Source organism: Nicotiana sylvestris, chromosome 1 (assembly GCF_000393655.2).
Source record: "Nicotiana sylvestris chromosome 1, ASM39365v2, whole genome shotgun sequence".
NCBI lineage: Eukaryota > Viridiplantae > Streptophyta > Magnoliopsida > Solanales > Solanaceae > Nicotiana > Nicotiana sylvestris.
This window is the reverse complement of record NC_091057.1, coordinates 174,341,471-174,365,439: the sequence shown is the minus strand read 5'-3', so window position 1 is coordinate 174,365,439 and position 23,969 is coordinate 174,341,471. Positions and strand designations below refer to the sequence as shown.

General features: G+C 35.2%; 2 protein-coding genes and 1 long non-coding RNA gene across 4 annotated transcripts; all 3 read right to left on the bottom strand.

Annotated features, from left to right (window-relative positions):
* Nucleotides 1–928: 928 nt before the first annotated feature.
* Nucleotides 929–3,556, bottom strand: LOC104249686 (pentatricopeptide repeat-containing protein At5g02860). The gene has a single exon (XM_009806162.2). The coding sequence runs from the start codon at nucleotides 3,470–3,472 to the stop codon at nucleotides 980–982; it is 2,493 nt and encodes an 830-aa protein (XP_009804464.1). The 5' UTR covers nucleotides 3,473–3,556; the 3' UTR covers nucleotides 929–979.
* A 771-nt stretch (nucleotides 3,557–4,327) lies between these two features.
* LOC104249685 (protein TRI1-like) lies at nucleotides 4,328–7,287 on the bottom strand. Its single transcript, XM_009806161.2, has 2 exons — nucleotides 6,849–7,287; nucleotides 4,328–4,870 (listed from the first exon to the last, which is right to left on the bottom strand). Exons 1-2 carry the CDS (start codon nucleotides 7,170–7,172, stop codon nucleotides 4,751–4,753), a joined length of 444 nt encoding a protein of 147 aa, XP_009804463.1. The 5' UTR covers nucleotides 7,173–7,287; the 3' UTR covers nucleotides 4,328–4,750.
* Nucleotides 7,288–8,506: 1,219 nt separating this feature from the next.
* LOC104249684 (uncharacterized) lies at nucleotides 8,507–11,972 on the bottom strand. Of its 2 annotated transcripts, none has more exons than XR_011403369.1 (4): nucleotides 11,841–11,972; nucleotides 10,546–10,791; nucleotides 9,637–9,688; nucleotides 8,507–8,653 (listed from the first exon to the last, which is right to left on the bottom strand). It is a non-coding gene; the product is annotated as an uncharacterized lncRNA (long non-coding RNA). The 2 variants fall into 2 exon arrangements; XR_011403368.1 differs by having other exon boundaries at nucleotides 9,637–9,674.
* Nucleotides 11,973–23,969: the final 11,997 nt, after the last annotated feature.

The window sequence follows — 23,969 nt, the reverse complement described above, 5'->3', positions numbered from 1 at the left end:
TAAAACTAATTAAGGATTCTTTATAACAAGTAATCTAAATCTCACACTTATCCTACGTGGATATAATCAAAATGTAACAATAATAACTAATTGGTTTTGCCTATTTGGATCCTTTGTTTCAATTTGTGTTGCTAATTTTAGAAACTGTAAATTTTTCGAGACAGGAATAAAAGCTATCTTGCCCCTCTTTTAACACCTCAATGACTATAGTGTCAGAGTAGCGGATGATCTACGTAGCAGCCAACATCTCAAACGACTAGTGATCTGTAAAATTCAAAAACCAAATGGAATAATAATTCACAATGACGTAAAAAGTGGGAAACAACCAATGTACTTTGCACAATATAAATAGGTTGAACCCTTAAACCAACAAAAGTAGAGACCGCAGTCGTGCAATTTCATCAATGAAAATTATGCGCAGAATTGACATTAAACTGTTGCCAAAATCTCAATAACAACAACAAACCCAGTATACTCCACAGACTTTACCCCTACCTAGTGAAGGTAGAGAGGTTGTTTCCAACAGACCTCGGCTAAGAAAGGTACGGAGGAGGAGGAGAAGAAAAGGAAGAAGGGAAAAAAAAAAAAAAAAAGGAAAGAAAGGGAGAGAGACTGTTGCCAAAATCTCAATTAAACAAAAGATACATCCTTGGCAATATTGCACTTTGATACAACACATACATACATGTATTCTAGACCTAAAAGCTAAGAGCCAATAATACTTTAGCCACTAAGGTTTACCCCCTTAGTGCGAAACCTACACACTCCATAACATCACAAAGCTCAAAATTTTCATCATTGCATAGCCATGTGCATCTGTTCTAATAAAGGTCTACAAGATTGTAATACGCATTCTATATACAACAATTAGCACACTGCTCAACTATCGCAGTATGCAGGTATAACAAGGAAAATGGAAGAGAATAAATTCAGCAAAACGCTATTGCTACTGAACTGTAATTCCATCAAAAAAGAAAACTCATTTCTTCATCAATCGCTCTGATAATTTAGTCTCTTCCTCTTTAGAAACATGAGGATTAAGCTTACGGAGGTTATTAATAAAAGCTAGAGCTTCATCTCTTCTATTAAGTTTACAATATGAATCTACAATGGAGTTATATGTGCTATCATTTGGTTTACAACCTTGCTTGATCATGTAACGAACCACTTCAATGGCATCAATAAACATTGCATCAGCTGCATACCTTGAAACAAAGGTATTATATGTGATCACATCAGGAACAATTCCAGAATCCTTCATTTCTGTAAAGATTCGTGAGGCGTCTCTCATCCGCCCATTTCTGCAATAAGCATATATCACTGTGTTGTACGAAATAACATCAGGCCTGACTCCTTTTCCTATAATTTCCATTAGTAGTTGTTCCGACTTCTCATAATTGCTGGACCGGCTGTACATGTACATCAAACTATTGTAAGTTGTCAAGCTAGGAGTGAAACCAGTATCCTTCATGAAGTTCATGATCTCAGCTGCCTTTGTAACCATTTGCTTCCGACCATAAATTGAAAGCATGGCATTTAAGGTGGTTATGTCTGGCGAGAAACCTCTACTTCTTAACTCCAAAAACGCTCGTTCAGTCTCCACTAGAAGATCACTTTTGCTATAAACTAGTACAAGGGTCTTCAGAAGCACAGCATGAGGCTGGATTTCAGAAGTGTATATATCTTCTGCAAGAGCATGAATCCTGTCAATCTCTTTCCCATTACCATACGCATGAAGCAAGGAACTGTACGTTAGCTCGTTGGGTTTACAACGACCATCTTTCATTTCTGCAAGTACCTTTTCAGACTGTTCCCACAGCCCGCCCCGAGCCAAAGCTGCTAGAACAGCGTTATAGGTGGAGAGGTCCGGATTGACCCCTGCATCTAACATTCGCCTGTAAACGACCATAGCTTGATCAAAAGCCCCACAACGACTGTAAGCACCAATTAAGGTATTGAAGGTGTCCCGCTCAGCTACAAATCCGGCTCTCTTCATTTCTTTGAACACTCCAGTAACTTCTGAATCCATTCCGTTCTGCCCAAATACAGCTAGGAGCGTATTCCAAGTGACAATATCTGGGGAACAACCACTCGTCTTGATATCATCAAAAACCTTCATCATTTCAGTAAATTTTCCCCTGTTTCCATACATCTTAATAAGCGCATTGAAAGTGCAGATGTTTGGTTTACAACCTGCACTTGTCATCTCCTCAAATATTCTCATTGCCGATTCATCCTTCCCAGCCTTCTCAAATCCAGAAAACAAGGTGGTATACGTGAACACATCGGGCTTAATCCCTTTATCCATCATCTGGGCTTTCAGCTCCATCGCTTCCTCCAACAAACCATCCCTAGCATAAGCAGATACCAACGAATTATACGTCACAATACTAGGCGAAAACCCGTGCACCTCCATCTCTCGCAAAACCTCCATAGCTTCTTTCGGCCTCCTAGACCTCCCATACACATCTAGCAACGCGTTGTACGTAACCTTATCGGGCAGAAAACCTCCTAATTTCATCTCCTCAAAAATCTGCCTAGCTTCCTCATACAAAGATCCCCGACGACAACAAGTAATAATAGTATTATAAGTATAAGCATCAGGAACAACTCCAGAGCTCTTCATACTTTCAAAAACACCCAAAATCTTATTCCAAGGCATACCCATTTTCCCATAAACGTTCAAAATCACATTGTAAGTAATTAAAGTAGGTTTGCAACCTTCCTCCTCCATTTTCTTGTAAATGTTAACCGCGTCCCTATACCTCCCATTACGCGCAAATGCAGTAATTAAAGAAGTATATGCATAAACATCAATACCAAAACCATCTTTATGCAAATTATGAAGCAATGATGATGCCACTGAAATCCTACCCTCTTTCCCAAGCATGCTTATAACCACAGCAATAATAGACCCATTTAACAAAACCCCAGAATCGGGTCGATTTCGAGCCCATTCAAACACATTCAACGCCAAGTCACATTTTTTATAGTAGCCTAAACCTTTAATAATACCCAAAATATCAAAACTCAATGACTCTGTATCTAATTCAGAACTTTCTAAACGATGCTCAGTATATAAACTAAGCAAAATTTGGTTAATATTGTGGAGTTGAAATTCAGGGTCAATTAGGGTTTGAAGAGTTTTCTCACCGTGAGAGGAGAGGCGATGAGGATACCATGGTTTGCCCCTGTTGGTATCATGCTCCTTGCCAATAATACGCCGTCGAGTTCTGGGGATAGGAGAAGGGTAAATTGGGGATTGAGGAATCTGAGTAGAATTAGAAGTGGAAGTTGAAGTAGAAGGGAAATTAGGAAAAGTGTTAGGATTTTGTTGGTGAAAGAGGTCATTAAGGAATGGAGCTAAAGGTTGAGTGGTGGAGTTAGAGAAGTGGGGGTGTGAGTCTTGGAAGATAGATTTTGAGGGGGGAGGGTTTGGTAGTAGAAGAGGGAGAGCTAATTTGTCCGCCATGAAACACTATTCAGAGCTTGTGTTAGGTAATTACTACTGATATCTTATTTGTATTTTGGAGGCTAGACGTGCCATGGTGACCAGTTATTGTGTGTTCCTCAGATATTTTCTTATTTATTTAAATTAAGAGTTATTTATAATCAGTCGTTTTCTGCCCAACTTTTTCCACATATGTATTTATTTCTTATTTTACAGTTTGATTGGTGAAAGGTTGAAAGGAAAAAAAATGTATCCTTACTATACAACCAAAAACTTGCAATAAAATAGTATAAAACGTATCCTTCCTGTGCAATGGAAAATTAACAGTATAGCTTCTTAAATTAATTTGCCTTGTAGGGTGTTAAATTTATAGAAACAAGAAACTCCCAGTAAAATACAGAGCAAAAACACAATAGAATTTTAAAAGGCGGGGCTTTTCTTTTACCTTTTTTCTCTTTTTTTTTTTTTTTTTTGCAGGGCAAGTGGCAGCATAGTGGATAAGTAAGTAATTTGATCAAAGTTTAGATACAAGGTCCAAAGTGATGGCTAATTGCCTATGTTTACTTTCAAAAGGCAGCTGCACTAAAGTCCTGATTTCAGTACTAATTTCAAATAATTTTATAACAGAAAACTCTTACTGACATTTTGTTTCTGTTAAGATATGACAGGAGCAAAATGAGATTAGATATGCAATACACAAATCTTCCATGTTTGGTTAATGAATATTTAACCTTCAACGAACAAAACAAACAAAAGAAATACGGAATCTGAAGAACCTGAACTCTTCTAAATCACTCCTTTAACAATATTCTATCTTTCACAGGCTTGAGCGGTGATAAGTGATGACAAAAATTGAAGCATTATTAGTCCTGCAAGTAAAGTGAATGGGCTGATGATTCCCCGAACTTCAAACATTGAATAATACTGGATATAGTCATACATATGCAAGGTAAAAACCCAAATACTCAGTACATTTGACCATATCAGAATCCAGTAATGCTGCAACCACGCGCAAATTTTACTAAAGGTGCCTCATACATATCGTACAGCATATAAAGCTGCAATAAGTTTAAGATTGACAACCCACTTGCTACTAATCTTGCATTGGAAAATCTTCCTGTGAAGATCGGAAAACCAAAATCACCAATCAATTTTCACAAAAGAGCGATCTTCATAGATTAAAGCGCCTTCAAAGAAGTTTAGATAATTGATAAAGCAGCAATGTTCCTAATAGATACTATTACCCCATCTAGAAGCCTAATTTACAAAAAAGTGCTGCCCTTCTATGCTTTCCTTAGATCACTTAAGAAAGTGCGGACTAATCAAACCAGCAATCTCAAGGAACCCAACACGATCCTTTCCAGCAAAAATATTCTTCAACTTCTCATCACAGATTATGACCTTCTTGTTTTGAGGATCCTACAATGGTAAAAGATCATTAAGTATTGGAGAAACTTTAGAAGCATATATGTTAATCAGATACTAACAAATGAGTAGGATAAACCAAACTACACATTATGCAATTCAAAAGTGTAAGCAACACAGACAGTTGATATAAATAGCAGAAAGCATTGCCTTCTTTTCAGGAGCTTCTCAAGTAAATTATAGAAATCACATCATCAACAAATAGCTAAAAACAGATAGTAATATATAAACCAAGCAAATCTCTAGAGTTCAATTTGCTAACTACACATTAATTTAATAGAGTGAAAGAAGAAACTGGTCCACAAGCACTATGCACTATATGTAGTTACAGGTGCAAAAAAGTTCCAAACCTTCAGTAGAAACTTAAGATGATATCTAGATGGAAACAGGCAGAAAATCGACAGCATGCTGAAGCACTAAATCAGCAATGTTTTATGGCATCTAACCCACATTGTACAGATTAGAAACAATATAGTGAGACACTCTCTCTCAACAAATTTCTGGATAAATATTAAATAGGAAAGTAAACATATTAAATAAGACTAGTACAAATGATAAAGCATCATAAAAGTCCCGCAATAAATTCATTGATTCTTGATGTTCTACAAGTGAATGAAATTTGATAAACGTAAAACAAAGTCCACCAACAAACAAATCAAAGATTGATCAAAACAACTGGCACAAAGAAAAAGCTGCATTGATAGCCAGTTTCCATGACTTCAAAAATCATGGATCTTTCCCAAACTAAAAAATATGTCACTTCCCTCAATCTTCAGCACATTAAACCTGATGGAAATTTGACAACTGAGCATGAAAACCAAATGCCACAAAGATTCAGATAGAGTGGACAGCAAGTCAGCAACTTGCCACTCACCAGGATTGGTTTTAAAAGGGAATATTAACAGCTAGGAAAATGCCTCTGAAGTTGGAACAATAGTAATATCAAAGAAACAATCCATACACTTGGTAGGACTTTTTTGGATAAATGCATACACTTGGTAAGACTTCTCAATGGATTTACGCGAACAGGATGACACTCTAGTTGTCTTTATCTCCACCTTTTTATTTGAGAATGCTTCTGCTGGACCAACAAATAAAGAGAAACTTATATTTATTGCGATTTTTATAGATTATTTTCCCTTTTGAATCAGTAGCCCAGCAAGAATCAGACCACCACTTCTTAACTGAAAGCTAGTAAGTGTGAAAGCCTGCAGCTGATACTCAAAAGCCTTTGAGAGGACATAGGTTGCATGTTGCACATCTATAAGACAATAACATTGCCAAAAAGATACCAATAAAGTAAGAAAAATGGAGATACTCACTCCATTTCAACAAAGAAGTGGGGCAACACATTACAAATTTATGATATAACCAACCAATTAATAACCTTAAAAAGGCATCCTTTCATCAGAACCAAAAAAAGTTTAACAAGTTCCATTTATGCATATCAGTGAATGTTGAAAGCATATACCAGTCATATCACTACAAATCTGATTACTTAGAAAATATCCGTTGAAACTCACATCACAGACAACCAAATCAATCCGAGAACAAACATCAGTACAACAACATAGACAATTACCAATGAACAAACCTTTCAGCAGTTGCAAAGTTAGCAAAATCAAACTAAATCCACAAAATGCTGTCATTCTGAAGTTTCCTTTTTAAGAAATAACCGAGGACGTGCAGCCCTTGATTCGAAACTCGGTAGATAATGGTCTACCCTTCTCCACTTAAATACCATGTTTATATCCGTGGGTTTGAACCCGTGACGTGCTCCCACACATAACGCACTATGTTCTCACTAGACCAAAACCCTGGGGGCTCACTCATTCTACAGTTAACCCACCTAAACAACACAAAACATATAAACACGTATAGCGAAAAACAACCACGAAAAAGAACACTATTAAACAGCAAATCCCCAATATCGTCATAATAACTTATTAGCCGAGCGAAAATAGAGGTATACTTGAAGGTTGTTCTCTTTGATGTGGGCCCAAATCAACTTGAGGGCTTGAGTACGAGGAATCTCAGCAATTCCACCAAGGAATGCCTGCATTTCCGGCGAAACTCGACGCGGCTTCATAATCCCCCTCGGTTCACGCTTCTTCGTCTCTGTAGCCACTGGCTTAGAAGCTGTGGCGAAGGTAACCATGCGCACAGTGCGCAGATTAGCATGATGAGCAGCAAGAGGAGAAGCGAGCTTAACGGAATAAGACGAAGCTGACTTCACAAACGACGCCGTTTCACCGGCGGTAGAGAATATCGAGAATGAGCCCAAGGACACCGCCATTATCTTCTTTCTCGAGTGTAGCTTTTGGTGTTTTTTGAATTTGCAGTGAGATAAGAGTGGGGGAAAGGGTTTCTTTGTGTCCGTGAAAAATCAGGGTGAACCCGCCTTCTGGAATTTCTGCTTTATTGACAATGTTGCCCTTTATCCACATAAGCCGCTCTTGGGCTGATTGTCCACGGCTAGTGTCTAGAGTTACCAAGCCCATATTTAGTGGAAATGACACCAGATGGCCACTTTAATCATGATGTTTAAAATAGGTAGAATGACCTAAATGGCACTTGTATTTGTGTCACTTTATCATGTCGGTCTTCAAACTTAAATATTTATCAATTGAACACTTGCACTTATTTAAACCGTGAATAATAAATGCTTATCCAAGGAGGCTGCCAGTGCGTGTAATACAATCTCCTACACGTAAGAGGTCACGTCAATAAAATGAAACCACGTAGGCTCCAAGTCACTTATTATGGCCACATATGATTAAAAAAAGGGGAAAGGATTTTTTATCCTCCCCTCCCCCCCCAAATCTAAATTTTCTCATTTTACAATTACTCGTGTACTTAGGGCTTAGAAAGTATCGAACAACAGTGAGTCTCTCCTCTCTTCTTCGTCGCTGTTGCCGGGATTTTCAGTTGTAAAGTTGTTATCGAAGTTTGCGGGGTAAGTTTCTTCATCTATTCTTCGTATTTTGTCTTTATTGTTTTTCATTTTCCTCAATATATTGCCCTCACTACATGAAAGTATGAAATTTGCAACAATTTTTTTTGTTGCCATATATTGAATATTGTTGCGAAAAGTACTTTTGGCAACAAGAGGAAAGTTGTTGCATACCGTTGCAATAAATGCGGATAGGAAAAGTTTTTGCAACAACAAAGGATGCAAAAAATTATCTTAACGCAACAAAGAATGTTGTTGCCATAAATTATTTTTGGTCGCACAATTGTGGCTTATGATAATATTTAGCAACAACAATTATTGTTGCGACAAATTATTATTTTTTTCGCAATAATATTACTTGTAGCAAAAAAATTGGCAAGATAGTAGTTAATAATCTTTTATAAAGTCTTTTTAGCAACAAATATTGTTGTGGCCATAAAATCACTTTTTGCCAATAATATTACATTTTTTATTGTACAGATAACAACAAAAAATATGTAGTTTCTACATAAACAATTCATATTTTCTATCTTTTAAAACATCATATATATATATATATATATATATATATATATATATATATATATATATATATATATATATATATATATATATTTGCAAAAGACAATACAACTGAATCACTAAGTATTTACATACGTTCAAAAACTAACTACCACTAAAACATATGTTTTTACTTACAAAAAAAAAACATCTCATGAGTCATAATTTCTAATCTAATAACAATCCCAAAAGCAAATTTTCTTCCGGTAACTTGTACATCGATGAATCATATTGCCAGCTATGTTGGTTTATTCATGCTCATCCTACAAAAGAAGATAAATTATAGTGATATCTTTTACAAATAAAAAAATATAAAGTACACATATCAAAAGAGATAATTTAGACACCAATAAATGATATAATTTTTTTTTTTGTAATATATACATATTATAGTTGCATATGAATTTTATATTCTGCTGCTAGTAAGTAGTAATCAAAACCCAAGTTTATGATAGTTATCTTTTGACTCTAAAGGAAAAGATAACTTGAATTTTAAGATAAAAAGAAGACTTTTGAGATCCGTAAATCTCCTTTTGGTCAAGAGAGTTTCATATACATTACCTTTTATAGTATTGGTGTTGCGGAAAACTATAATAATAGCAATAAACAAGAAGTCATCAAATAAGACAGTCGGGCTGCGTCCGGTTAGTATCCATAGATGCTCTTTGACTTCATGGCCATGGGTGGGAGTGGGATTGCTATCTACTTAAGACAGGTGTTCAGTTTAAATCTAGTAATATACTTCGTCATTAATTAAGCTTGTTCGCATGTTTTGACTACCCACAGGCTAGTAGCCTAATTAACAGTGGTGATATTAGACCTTCGTGATTTACGCTACTTTCCTAGAACCAGAAAACTGACAAGTTTCATCGTGAGACCAGAATATAGAAGAAGAGAGCTAACTACGTACTATAGATTTTGCATATCGCCACAAAATCACATTAGATCTGGCTTCTTTATTTTCTTTTACTTTTTTTCTCCAAAGTATAAGATACTCTCTGTATATGTCTTTAGTCTAGAATCTTTTAAAAGCCCAAGATCAAAAAACTTTTCTTTTTGAGCTGATATGATACAGAACCAAAAAAAATGCAATAGAACACTATAAAGCCTAAGAACAAGCACATCACCTTTCAAAGGTCCAAGATCAAGCAACTTTTCTTTTTGAATTGAGAAGAATGCAAACGTGACAGTGAATGATATTAACAAAGGAATTTACTTTTACAAGAGTTAGGCAAAGTTTACTTACCGTGATGTCATTCATAAGTCTTGAACAACTTGCATCACCTGAACCACTTAAACTAGAAATAATGTTGAGAATTGCAGCAGAAACTCTATTCTATTAAACATAATAAAACTACATAACTTAATTTGTCGTACAAATCAATGGAAAGGAATGACATAAGAACGAGGAAGAACAGAGATAGTGCGACAAAAGTAATTTATGGATTCGACTACTTTAAAATCTTATGTTCCATAAAGTGTTTTCTTTTCTCTGTCTCGTTGTTTAATTCTGTTTAATCAAATGGTGTAGAATTATTCGTTGTTTAATCAGAGGGCATAGAATCATTCGCTGTAACAGTATCATGACACAAGACAATGAAAATGTCAACCCAGAAGGGATCTATTTTCGAATTCTATACCATATTTGAGAGAAGCAATGACCCTATAGTACCAAGGACAAAAACATTAACTCACATGTCAATTGTATCAGCACTGCATAACAACTGCTGCCAGCAGTTATTAAACAAGTATAGTATGGAAATAGGTCATGATACCCATAAGTATCACATTGCTAACAGTTCACAATAATCACTATCATAATCACCTGAAAGAAAACCAACAAAATAACACATAAACCATCTTACAACTTACCTGGATGTTTACTAAATTACTGCTCCTACTACATTAATTTCTAGTGAAGTAATATAAACTTGAGAGAGAGAGAGAGAGAGAAGTCCACGTAGCTTTTTGGATTTAAACTTACTTTTTCAAATTCATATTCTTAGATAATATGATCCATCAAAAAGAGAGTTTTTATCTCTAATGAATTCTATATTTGTGTGACGAGACTAACACATAAAGTGATGCTACCACTTTTACTGTTGTGTAGTTAGAACGAAATATTCTTATGATCAAAAGCAAGTAATTGAAATACCTCATTACTTAGTATATGTGATGCTAGTGCCATCATGGTCTCTTTCAATAGTTTTTGGTCATGCATCATGGCTTCTTTATTTTTTCACTCCCCTTCAAGCTGAACCTTTACTTCCTTTAGCTGGCATTCTACACTTTCTTGTTTATGACGCTCTTCTTCTGCCTCTTTTTGTTGTGCTTGTAGTTTCTCTTGAATTTCATTCATGGATCTCCTATCCGGCTCTTATCCATCATGTACTTAGCTTACCTACAACAAAATATAAAAATAAAACTTATGATTAACTTTCTCTCTATTTTTTATTATCTGTTATATTGGAAAAAATAGATTAGACAAATACTTAAAAACATAATGCTTTGAGTTGAACTGGAAAGCCAAATAATTAGAATAGATAAGATATGGATATTAGTGGATGATATTAGGCAAACAAAAGCTTCACCTTGAACTGTATATATTAGTTAAACAAAATTTCTACTTTGAGACTCCTGTTTATTATGGAAATTACAGAAGTATTTATATCTAGACGGAGTATGTGCTCTTCCTTAAAAAAATCGCATAGGTGCGCCAACATGATTCGATTCAACTATGGATGGATAATTTTTTTCTTTCGCACTTTCTCATATATAAACAGAGTGCAAGGGAATGAAATACTAATTTTCTAAGATTTTTCAAATAATGTAAATACTTGGTAAAACAATGCATTTTTTTAAAGTCGAAAGCATCTACAGTTGCAAATCACTCGTATTACAACCAGTTACTAGTAATATTCAACGCAATGCTTCTGATGATTAATCCAAAAATTTAATTTTGGATTCAATGAATACCAATACACATGAATAAAATATTCAAGAACCCAAAATTGGATAGGGGACATAAAGAAAAATTTTCATGAACCAAATATATCCAACACCAGAAATAGCAGTAAGTAATTAATATACTTCTCACAAAATTGGTATTAAAACTTGAAGTGTAAAACTATTGACCTTCGATATAATATCGTAGAATCCTACGAGAAAATATTATTTCACATTCATATTATGATAGAAGTAACAATAGAAAAGACCCATTAACAAAAAGAATAAGAAATTGGACAACAATAAAAGAAAAACTTTATCCAAAGTTTCTTTCTGAAGCATAAGGAATTAGAGGAGAAGAAATTATATATCCTATTCTGGAAAATCAGAATTTCAGATACCAATAACCAACAAAGTACTTTAACCATAAAAGGCAATAGAAAATGATATTACATAATTCGGTGAAGCAGTAATCGGATAAAGCAATCTGAATAGAGTTCTTACCGGTTCTTCTCTGATTAGTAGTTATACAATGCAACAAGGAGGATGAAGCAGAGACGGAGCTCGTTCAAGAATATCTTATAAGAAAAACCCTAGCCAGATCGGTTACTAGAGAGTGCGCTAAAAATTGAGAAACTTAAAAAGCAAAAGGTTTGATGCGTTTGATTTTGGCGGAAAACATAAAAGTTTTAGGCCACAAACCCATGCACCTTATTGGTAAAATAATATGTACTTCCAACAAAAAGAATTTATTGTTGCCAATCTTATTTATATTTTAAATTTATTATGTTAAAAGTTCTATTTTTTACAACAACTAAAATTAGTTGTTGCTATTTATTAAAATTCGGCAACAATACCATAGTTGTTGCTAGAATATTTTTAAATTTTATTATCTAAACCATAGAATATGGCAATAACTTTAACACGTTTTCCAACAGTAAAATTTTGTTGCCAAAAAATCTATTCTATAGCAATAAATTTATCGAATTGTTCCCATTTATCCATTTTTGCCAATAATATTTCAAGTGTTGCTAAAATATTGTTGCAAATTCCATACTTTCTTGCGGTGTATGTTTAAGGTTTTTAGGGGAAGGCTGGGTTAGGTCGTAATTGTTGTTTAATCTTCCTTAATATATAGGGCTTTTGCTGTGTTTCGTTACATGCTGGAGTGAAAACCCTTTTTAATGTAGTGTCAGGCATGTAATGGCATATTTGGTTATTCCGTTTAGTTTTTGGATTTTATTTGTCAAAGTAGAATTCCATCTTAGGTTTATGCTTCTTCTTTTTTTTTTATGAAGTTTGTTGGGTCTCCTTCTTGTTAGTGGTCCACTAGAGTATTCCTAAATATTTTAAGGTATTGTGAGAACGAAAAGGAATCTTGAAAGCTTTTTTACTTAAAAAATCTGTCCTTTTTATCAGTTTGTTTATGGAGTTGTATAAAGGTGCAACTTTTGATAACAAATAGTCATTGATAACACCATTTTTTTTTGTTATTTTGCATGTATTAGAAGAAAATGGCTTCAAGCCTCGTTAACCTACAAATCCATCGCAGTGGTAATTTTGTATCGGACCCTAACCTAAAGTATGCAAATGGACTAACTTGACGAGCTGCATATTATATTGTTTCACAAGTTTGCTAGGGACTTAAAATTTTTAGAAGTTGATTTGTTTGGATACAAAGTTAACAAAAGGGGTAGCTATTACATTTTAAAAACAGATGCTGATGCGTTAAAGTTTCTTAATACATTGAAAGGTGGTGACTTTGTTACTGTTTGTATTGTCAATAAAATTAGTGATCCTATTCTTGTTGAGGACATAACTGAACTAGACCCCACTATACAAACACATGGACATGACAGTGGGTTAAATGTCAGGGTTGATGTGTCACCTCCCGACTATGATATAAATAGGACTGAAAATGACAGAGATAAGGGTAAGGGGAGTATATAAATGAATAGATAGAAGGATCAGATGAAGGTGAAGGTAATAAATTATCATCCTATCACCTTCAAACCTCAGAATCTGATTTTGATGAGGACTTTGATGATTCTTAAGGGTCTGATTCATTATTTGATATAGATGAGAACATTGAAGAGTGTAGTGATTTGGAAGATGACTTAGCTGAAATTAGACAATCTAAAATCAACTAAAGAAGGATGTCTAAGTAAATGTAAATGAGATACTATCTGGTCCAATTAGTATAGATTCTGGTTTTGAAGATATGCATAAGAACAAAAGGGGATTATATGAAGGGAAACTAGGAGGGGACGACCAGTATTTTGATAGCTTAGATTCTGGTAGTGAGTGTAGTGATGATGAAAGAGAACTTGTTGGCCAAGGGATGCACCAACTAGGAATCCAAGTAAGAAGGTCTACTTTGACGCAAGTTGCAAAAAAATATTATTTGAACTGTATATGATATTCGAGAATGTTGTACAGTTTAGGCAGGCATTTCATACCTATCTTATTAAAAAGGTGTGAACCTTAAGTTGAAACCTAATGAGAGGGAAAGGGTTAGGGCAAACTGCACAAAGAAAGGTTGTCCATGGCATATCCTTGGCAGCATAAAAGGTAGCAGCATGAATTTTAGGATGAATACATACTACCCTGTCCATAAATACTACAAGAAGATAAGGAACAAGATATGTAACCCACCATGGATTACAAAGAACTACAAAGACAGAATAATTAGTGAGCCTCAAATTAAGCTTAATCAGATTCAAGCCTTAATTATGAAAGCATTGATCTGTATGTGAGTAAAACTTCCTGCAGAAGAGCAAAAATGATAGTTGTGAATGAGAATATGGGTGATCACAAGAAAGAATTTGATAGGCTTCATGATTATGCAGAAATGCTAAAGTCTACTAATCATGGCACTACTGTAGTCATAAGGACATGTAGGAATGTAGAACCTGGCAAGGAGGTGTTTATGAGCATTTATGTATGTCTTGAAGCATTAAAAACTAGATGGTTAGAAAGGTGCAAAAAACATAATTGGCTTTGATGGTGCATTCCTAATTGGAATATGTAAATGTGAACTGCTTTTCTGTATTTCCAATGATGCAAATAATCAAATGTACCCTGTGACTTGGGCAGTAGTTGAAAAGGAATCAAATGATACATGGTCTTGGTTTATCAGATGTCTCAAGCATGATCTGAACTTGACAGAAACTAAAGGAGAAGGGCTGACAGTCATGTCTGATATGCAGGAGGTATGGTTTCTAACACTCTGTCTTTAAAGTGTAATTATTTTCATTTATGTTTAAGTTATAACAATATAATATTATTGATTATAAGGTCTTCATCTAGCAGTAACTCAGTTATTGCTAAATGCTAGGATGAGATGGTGTGCTAGACATATCTAGGCTAATTGGAAGCAAACTTGACCTGGTGAGGAAAGAAGGAAAAAATTCTGGCAGTGTGCAAGAAAAATATTTGAAGTTTACATTAGCAAGAAGTTGGATGAAATGGACCAGTTGGGGGGAGATATTGTTCAAGAATTACTAAAATACAGCAAGGAGATATGGTGTAGGGCATAATTTAAAGAACATAGTAAGTGTGATGCAGTGGAGAACAATATGTGTGATACATCAAATAGTTGGATATTGGCAGCTAGGCACAAATCTATCATTACTATGTTAGATGAAACTAAAATCAAGTGTATGAAGAGAATGAATAGCATGAGAAAGTTTTCTGGAAAATGGGTAGGCGATATATCACCCATGGCTATGAAAATACTTGGAGAGAATGCTCAAAGGGCAGCCAAATGTGAAGTCAAATTTAATGGTGAAACAGGGTATGAGATCCAGGATGGGCCATATAAACATATTGTTGGCTTTAGGGGGTGTTCCTGTACTTGTAGATCATAGCAACTCAAAGAAATTCCATGTGCACATGCAATTAAAGCACTGCATTATAAGAACTATGAGGTTGAGCCATATGTTGACCACTGGTATAGGAAGGACATCTACCTTAAGGCATACATCAGATTCATTCAACCTTTAACTAGTATGAATTTGTGGCCAAAAAACACACTGCCAGCTATTAAACCACATGTTATAACTGCAATGGCAGGAAGGCCAAAGAAAAAAAAAGGAGAAAAGCTGTTGATGAACCAAAGAAGAAGTTTGGGAAGGATACAAGGATAGGGAGACAAATGAGATATTCTTTGTGCAAGACTCTTGGACATAACAAGAAAGGATGTTCATCAGCAGTAAGTATTAATATTCTTTGTGCTCATTATCATATGAATTCAATTACTAGTGTTTGTTTTATTATGTGTATGCAGAGAAACCAAGGGGTAAGGGTTGGAACTAGTTCAGTTGGAGGTGAAACTGCTGAAAATGCTTTATCAACAACAGCAACAGGTTGGAGGGCTGGAACTAGTGAACGCGCATCAGTAGCAACAGCACCTTCAACTATGAAAAGTGGCACCTTCACTGCACCAATCACTGATCCAAGCACACAACAATCAACTAATGTTGCTAGATGTCCAAAAAGAAAGACCAGTGAGCCTAGAAGATGTGGTGCAAATGCAGGGTATAACAGACCAAACGCAGCAGGATATGGTGTGCTATTTGATTCAAGTGGCACTATGATACATAGGGTAAATACTTCTACTTAATTACATAATCAACATATATGGTTTACTAGATAATTCCTCACTCACAACCTTTTATCCTTGTGCAGTCTGGAACTACTGACAGAGTGGTACACAATCTTTCACACTCATAAGTTATGCCCCTACCAACATTGAACTTAGGTTCCAATCCCCTGGATTAAAGTGGAATGGCCGATCTGCAGTTACACAAAGACAGCTGCAAGAACAGAGTTACAAAAGGGCAAACTCTGCTACAACCACTCAAGCCACACCATTTACATAATCCACACCAAGCAATCAAGCTACAACAAACATTAATTGAAGTGCTCAACTGATATTTAGATATTAGAAGACTTAATCATGGATGTTTTGGTTGACTGTCTGTGGTAGACAATATTTTGTAAAGCTACTTCATTATGTGTGTTTTTGTTGAATGTCTATCGCATACAATATTTTGTAAATCAACTTCCTTACTTTGGATGTTTTATTAACTGCCTATAACATGCCATGATATGTGTAGTTCCTGTACTTGTTGCTGTAATGGAACCTTTGTCAATATATTCCATGAATAAAATTTTACATCGATACAAAATATGGAGCCTAAACCCAGTAAATAAGAAAGTATACTATCAATCCTAAACACATAACATAAGAGCTAACATTAGAACAATTACAACCACAACTATAATAGCAGCAACTCTGAACTTCGACCTTCTGTGTCTTCTCTGACAATGGCATCAATCACTCTTCTTAATAAGAGCCAAAAGAAGAGTCTTGTAGTGTTCTTCCTCAATCGTAGGATCAACCCATCTGAAAAAGCCACAACCTTCACCAATCTCATATCTTCGGCAGCCTAGGAACCTTCTTCTAGGATTGGTGGGTGTTCGTGACATTTTAAGATTTACAGCAAGTCCATAATAACACAAAGGTTTCTTCTTCATTACTAAAGGAGAAGAGACGGCAGTAGCTTATTTCTTGCCGGAGAAGAAGAAAAAAATCGACTTTCAAAAGAAAAGGAGATGGCAAAAATTGATGGGCAATGAAGAATCCTAGGAAAAAAAATTGATTTTTCACTGTTGAAGATAACAAAGAAAGAAGAAGGCATAAAATTTGGATAGAAATCAACTTCTATAATGTTCAACGACGGAGAATAAGGTTGAAAGAAGAAGATGACTATTAAATAGGCCACATTATTACCGTTAGGGTTTTTTTAAATACCTTCACGCCCCTTACAAGCATGTGAATCACGCACTGAAGCCACATATGACACATAAGATCAGCCACGTTGGATAAACATTTATTATTCAAGGTTTGAATGAGTGTAAGTGTTCAATTGATAAATATCTAAGTTTGGGGACCGGTATGACAAAATGGCTAAAGTATAAGTTTCATTTAAGCTATTCTGCCTTTAAAATATATTCAAAGTTTACAATGTATTTAAAGATTAGCCAATTTCTCTCAAACTTCGTGACACGTTGTGAGCACGTGATTTTTGTTCTACGCGACAATCACTCCAAAAGAAACAAAAATAATAGCAATCAGTCTTGCTGTACAATTTTTGGATTTTTCACGTGGCATTTTGATTAATCATCTACGATTTTTTCCATTTTTAAAATAAAATACAAAAAAAAATGTGTGTGTCATGTGCAGTTGAACCGTAATCCGGTTATTAAATGAAAAATCACGAAATATGCATTTTTGTCCTGATTGTTGCCTTGTTTGATTTTAAACACTTTTATATGTGTGTGATAATTACATTAAGTTTCAATTATTGGTGTTTAATTTTATTAATTAGGTTTTTGTGTTTTTTTTTTAAAAAAAAATAAAATTAATTAGGATAAAAAATAAAAGAAGAAGGATTTTTTTTTCGGATTGGTCCAGGCCCAAAGCAAAACAACGAGCCCAAACCCAAATCGTCCGGTCCAGATCAGTCCAGCCCCAGGAGTATCTCAAACGACGTCGTTTGGATCATGCTTGATCTGGGCCGTTGATCTCAGAATAATCAACGACCAAGATTACTTCCCCATAACTCACTAACTAACCCGACCCATCTTACCCAAACAAACCCAAACCCTGGCATGGGAAACGACACCGTTTCCCCATCAGATGAAAGATCTGGGCCTTCCATCTCGTCTCATCCAACGGCTGAGATCAACCCACCCATCCCATATATAACCTTCCGACCATACCCTGCCCCCTATCCAATACCCCAGCTTTCGTCTCATCTCCTTCCCCACGAAACCCTAGCCGCCCCATTATCCCTCGCCGTTAATCCCGGCGGCATGAACGCCGATGACCTTCACCTCAACACCCTAGTGTCACACCTCCTTTTTCCGGCACCGCGAGGTGCGAAGGGAGTTTTTTCCAATTAAAGGACAGTCGAAACGGGATTGGTTTAATTATTTCAGAGTCGCCACTTGGGAGATTTAGGGTGTCCCAAGTCACCAATTTTAATCCCGAATCGAGGAAAAGAATGACTCTATATTACAGTCTGCGTACCAGAAATCTGGATAAGGAATTCTGTTAACCCGGGAGAAGGTGTTAGGCATTCCCGAGTTCCGTGGTTCTAGCACGGTCGCTCAACTGTTATATTCGGCTTATTTATCTGATTTTTAATACAATTATGAACCATGTGCAAATTTTATCTTTTACCGCTTTATTATTATAATTATTATTTTTTAGGAATGTGAACATCGCTTAAAACATATCTTTGGATTGTGTCACATGAAATGCACCCACAATACGAAACATATTTTATTTGATGTTTTAGGATTTAGATTTGGGTCGCATGAAATGCGCATCCGAGTTTAAGAAGGTAAAATTAATTAAATCGCGCCTAAAGAGTCTAACGCGTCATTATCTTTGGGGAAGGAAGTGAAATTCACTAAACAATCCATCCCAAATTCTAAGTAATTTTTTTTTAATAATTAAATAAATAAATGAGATTGGAGAATCCTATACATTCGTATTATTTACATCTATTTATTTTTAGCGAAATCCTTTAATAATATCCTTTAATGACTACCTTTTTATTATTACTAAGTTTTTTATAAATATAAAATCAATATCTACATTCTTGAAAATGACATATTAAATAGAAGAGAAAAACAAATATTAGCAGAAAGTAATAAAATTATAATCATAGATACAACATGGAATTATCGAAAAGTAAAAAATAAAAATAAAAAAAAACTAATTATCCCATAGTTGGATTAAAATTCAAATTATTAGTAAGACTTAAGCTTATTGAAACTAATTATTTACAAATACTGAAAATTGAAAGAAATAAAAATAAAAACTTGAGTACTAAATCATATTTCTAAAAATTTAAACAATTTAACATTAACTAACTTTGTTTTAATTCATCATGTCCTAATACTTGTTTGCAAATTAATTCATGTTATAACTGAAATTGACTACATGATTCGGATTAACTTATCGTTGACGAAAAACCTTCTGAATAAGGAACTTAGTTAATTTTTGCCAAACTGATTCAATAACGCCATTTTTACGTTATTTCTTCTATTTTTTTTTATTAAACAGTTTTAATTAATAATCAGGCTTAAATATATTTCCTAATAATCTGGTAAAGGCGTTATTTAATATGTCGCTATAATATGCCTAGTTATGCCGATGACAGTGATTTACAGAATAATAATACATGAATAACCTAAATACAATACAAAAATTAAATTAAACTAAATTAAAAATTTAACACTCCATTCTTCATTTCAGCTTACAAAATGCCAAAATTACAGTTGTGTACCTGATATTGTCAATATAAGAAGAAGAAAGTCAGCAACGTAATACGTAACACAGCAACAGCAACAATAACCAGCAATAACCAGTCAACGAAAATCCCAGTGACAGCTTTGAAAAATTCAAAATAAAATCCAGGAATGCCGAAAATAATGGACAGAAACCAAAGGAAATTTTCAGATTTTTGAAAGGCTAGTTAATCTTCAACCCTTAATTTCTACACCTGTATACCAGAATATTTCTCAGGTGTGTACTACTTTCTCTTCTAATTTTCAAATTTTTTTTTTCTTTGTATGTTTTTTCTTTTCTTGAGAGTTTCAATGTTTTTTTTTTCGGAATAAATGTTCAGTATCTGTCTCTGTGTGTTTTTCTCTATCTGTATTCTTGTTCTTTTTTCTTCAAGACTTCACATATATAACACATCTCATAAACCTTTTAATCAATTAAATCAATACTTTTTCTCTACCCAACCCATTATCTTTCCACTCATCCCCATTACATTAAATAAACATATCACACCACCCCATTATATTTTGTCCCCCATGCTTTATTTAAAATAATGCAAGATTCCCCTTTAATTTAAATCTTGTCCCCCCTTTATATTAAATAATCATATCACAACCCACCCCATTTCATTTTGTCCCCCATGCTTCAAATAAACAATTTCAAAATGTACAATTCCTAAACTACCCCTTCCGACCTTACTGAAATTACCAAACTACCCCTAAACGTACTACAAATTTACCAAACTACCCATCAGCTATAACACATCAATTAATCAAACTTAACCAAAATATAGACAATATGATCAATTTCTAACAATGTTCAAACAACAATATGAACATGGATGAACATCATAACAACAATATCACATGAACACGATTTTAACAACATTTCAACAACAAATCACATGAACACGAATTGAACAACAAAGAACAACTAAAATTTGATTGAACAATATTTTAGCAACAAACAATCCTATTTTCGGATTCAACAACAACAACAATCAAAGTATGAAGATTTCTAAATTCAATCATATTGAACTTAAAATCAACTCTAACAACATTACAACAAACAATTCTTATATTAAACTTAAAACAAGATTATGAGAACAATTCAAGCAATAATCATAAATGGTAAACAAGAAATCAAACTATACAAAATTCGGATTCAAGATCATCCAAACAAAGTATGAACATGAATGAATCTATTTTAAGACAACAAACATGACGGATTAAACGATTAAAACAATATATTCCTTTAATACAACTAAATTCTTTAAACAAATAACAAGATCGACGAAGAAACAATTATGAACTTAAACTTGAACTTAACAATATTAACAATTTCTAACAATACATAAACACATGAAACAAATTGAAGAAATATTTAATTAACTTTCAATTTGTATCTAACAAACATCAAACTAACAAATATTCACTTAAACAATAATACAAACATGAAATGAATATGAAAACAATTAATTAAACTTCTATTTTGAAATCTGAAAATTAATTTTAACAAACAACACATGAACATGAACTAAAATTAATTCAAACGATAAACAAAACAAACATTTGCCGATTTTAGATTCGAAAAATATCAAAACGAAATACGGACAAAACTCAAAATCTACTAACCGGATCGAAATGAAATATGTATGGACTGTTTTGACGACCTCTAGCTTCTCACCTTCAACGTCCACCATGGTTTGGAATTGAACTAGCAGTGAAGCAAGCACCTACGGAAGTGACTGCAGCTAGGGTTTTGAGGGTGTTCGCGAAAACGATGATCGAGTTGGGCTGCTGAAGAAGATGAAATGAAGCAGCAGCACTGCATCAATGAAGAGAGAAACGCAGCAGCAGTGACGCGGGACAGTGGTGAGGCAGCCATGTGAGCTCGAGTTCGAGCTCGACGAAGATGAAGAAGATGAAGCAAACTGCTTGGCTTTTGGTTTGGAGCTACCGTTCGACGCAGAGGCAGCAGGAAGCAGTTGGGGACGAAGCTGGTCGTGTGGAAGGAAAATCGTCATGGGAGCTCAAGCTTGAGCTTGGCGACGAAGATGACGAAGCAATGGCCGCGGGGTGTTATGGTGGAACTGGGGGCAACATGGTCGCAGTTGGGGACGATGCTAGGAGGAGGCTGGTACGGGTATCCATGGATGGGGTCCTGCTTAAGGAAGAAGAAGAAGAAAGAAGAAGAAGAATGATAGGGGGCGGATGACTTAGGTCATTTTTAGGGTTTTTGTTTTTTTTTTTTGTTTTGTTTTGTGTCTTTGAAATGCAAGATAGGGGTATTGGGTCTTTTGGGTTATGGACTGGGTCGACCCAGTTCGAAATGGACTGGGTCGTAGGGAAGATTGGGCCATTTTTTGGGCCTATGTCTTGAAATTGAAGAAGAGGCCTAATTCCGACTTTCTTTATATTTTCGCTCTCTTTTCTTCTTTTATTTTTTCTAAAACTAAATTATAAAAATACTTAAACTATTATTAAGAACTAAATTAAGTTATAAAAGCGCAAATTAACTCCCAATAACAATTAACGCACAATTAAGTATTAATTAAGCATAAAATTGTATATTTGGACATTAAATGCTAAAAATGCAAACGATGCCTATTTTTGTAATTTTTAATTTTTGTAAAACAATTTTAATTACTAACAATTGTAGAATTAAATACTACATGCAAAATGCGACATATTTTTGTATTTTTTATTAATTTAGCGAATAAACACGCACAGACAAATACAAATAATTCTTCAAAATATCACAAAATATCACAAAATTGCACACCAAAGAAAAATCATTTTATTTTTGAATTTTTTGGGAGTAATTCTCATATAGGGCAAAAATCACGTGCTTACAGCTGCCCCTCTTTGCCCGAAGACACGAAGGGTTTTCGTGCAAAGATAAAGCGAGCGATTTTTTGCCCATTCGAGTACTCCGTTGAAGCATTTTTTGAAAAAGATTTGACCGAACCTTTGCTTCAAAGGTTTCCTACATATCCTGGGCTAAATAGGAATCAGGTCAATGTAGTTCGGAAAACTTTGGTAGCTGGGACTACCGTTGGACTGCACTGTTACTGTTGTTGCATGCTATTACTACTGCTTACCGATCTCCTTGTTACACCGTGCTTAAAAGAAAACAAGAAGCTAGGCTAGACTAAAATTTGTTCTTGTTGCCTTGCTTTCTCGTCGGCTTGTGTTTCCTCCGGTGCTTTTCTTCCGATGCTTTTCTTCCTTTTGACACATGGACTTGAGTTTATGCTGAGACCTCTTGTTGCAACCTTCTGCTTCCCGGTGCTGGGGATTTTATTGTTTACTGCTGGGGATTCCTGTTGTAACCTTCCGCCTTCTGGTGGGGTTACTGATTCCAAACTCTGTAATACAAGACTAAAAAGTTGCTTCAATGCAAAATTATGAAATGTATGCCCGCATTATACTGGTGGACGACCTAGAACTGAAATGTATTCCCGCATTTTACTGGTGGGCGACCTAGAACAGAAAGTATTCCCGCATTTTACTGGTGGGCGACCTAGAACTGAAATGTATTCCCGCATTTTACTGGTGGGCGACCTAGAACAGAAAGTATTCCCGCATTTTACTGGTGGGCGACCTAGAACTGAAATGTATTCCCGCATTATACTGGTGGGCGACCTAGAACTTAAAAGTATTCCCGCATTCTACTGGTGGGCGACCTAGAACTGAAATGTATTCCCGCATTTTACTGGTGGGCGACCTAGAACTGAAATGTATTCCCGCATTTTACTGGTGGGCGACCTAGAACTGAAATGTATTCCCGCATTTTACTGGTGGGCGACCTAGAACAGAAAAATATTCCCGCATTCTACTGGTGGGCGACCTAGAACTGAAATGTATTCCCGCATTTTACTGGTGGGCGACCTAGAACAGAAAGTATTCCCGCATTTTACTGGTGGGCGACCTAGAACTGAAAAGTATTCCCGCATTCTACTGGTGGGCGACCTAGAACTGAAATGTATTCCCGCATTTTACTGGTGGGCGACCTAGAACAGAAAGTATTCCCGCATTTTACTGGTGGGCGACCTAGAACTGAAATGTATTCCCGCATTTTACTGGTGGGCGACCTAGAACTGAAATGTATTCCCGCATTCTACTGGTGGGCGACCTAGAACTGAAATGTATTCCCGCATTTTACTGGTGGGCGACCTAGAACTGAAATGTATTCCCGCATTTTACTGGTGGGCGACCTAGAACTGAAAGTAAAATCCCGCATTCTACTGGTGGGCGACCTAGAAC

What these genes read in the sequence shown, in the direction of transcription:
- LOC104249686 (XM_009806162.2), bottom strand. Translation starts at nt 3,472, where the DNA reads ATGGCGGACAAATTAGCTCTCCCTCTTCTACTACCAAACCCTCCCCCC.
- LOC104249685 (XM_009806161.2), bottom strand. Translation starts at nt 7,172, where the DNA reads ATGGCGGTGTCCTTGGGCTCATTCTCGATATTCTCTACCGCCGGTGAA. An exon ending in TCAAAGAGAACAACCTTCAA is followed by an intron (nt 4,871 to 6,848) that starts GTATACCTCTAT and finishes TTACCATTGTAG; the next exon opens with GATCCTCAAAACAAGAAGGT.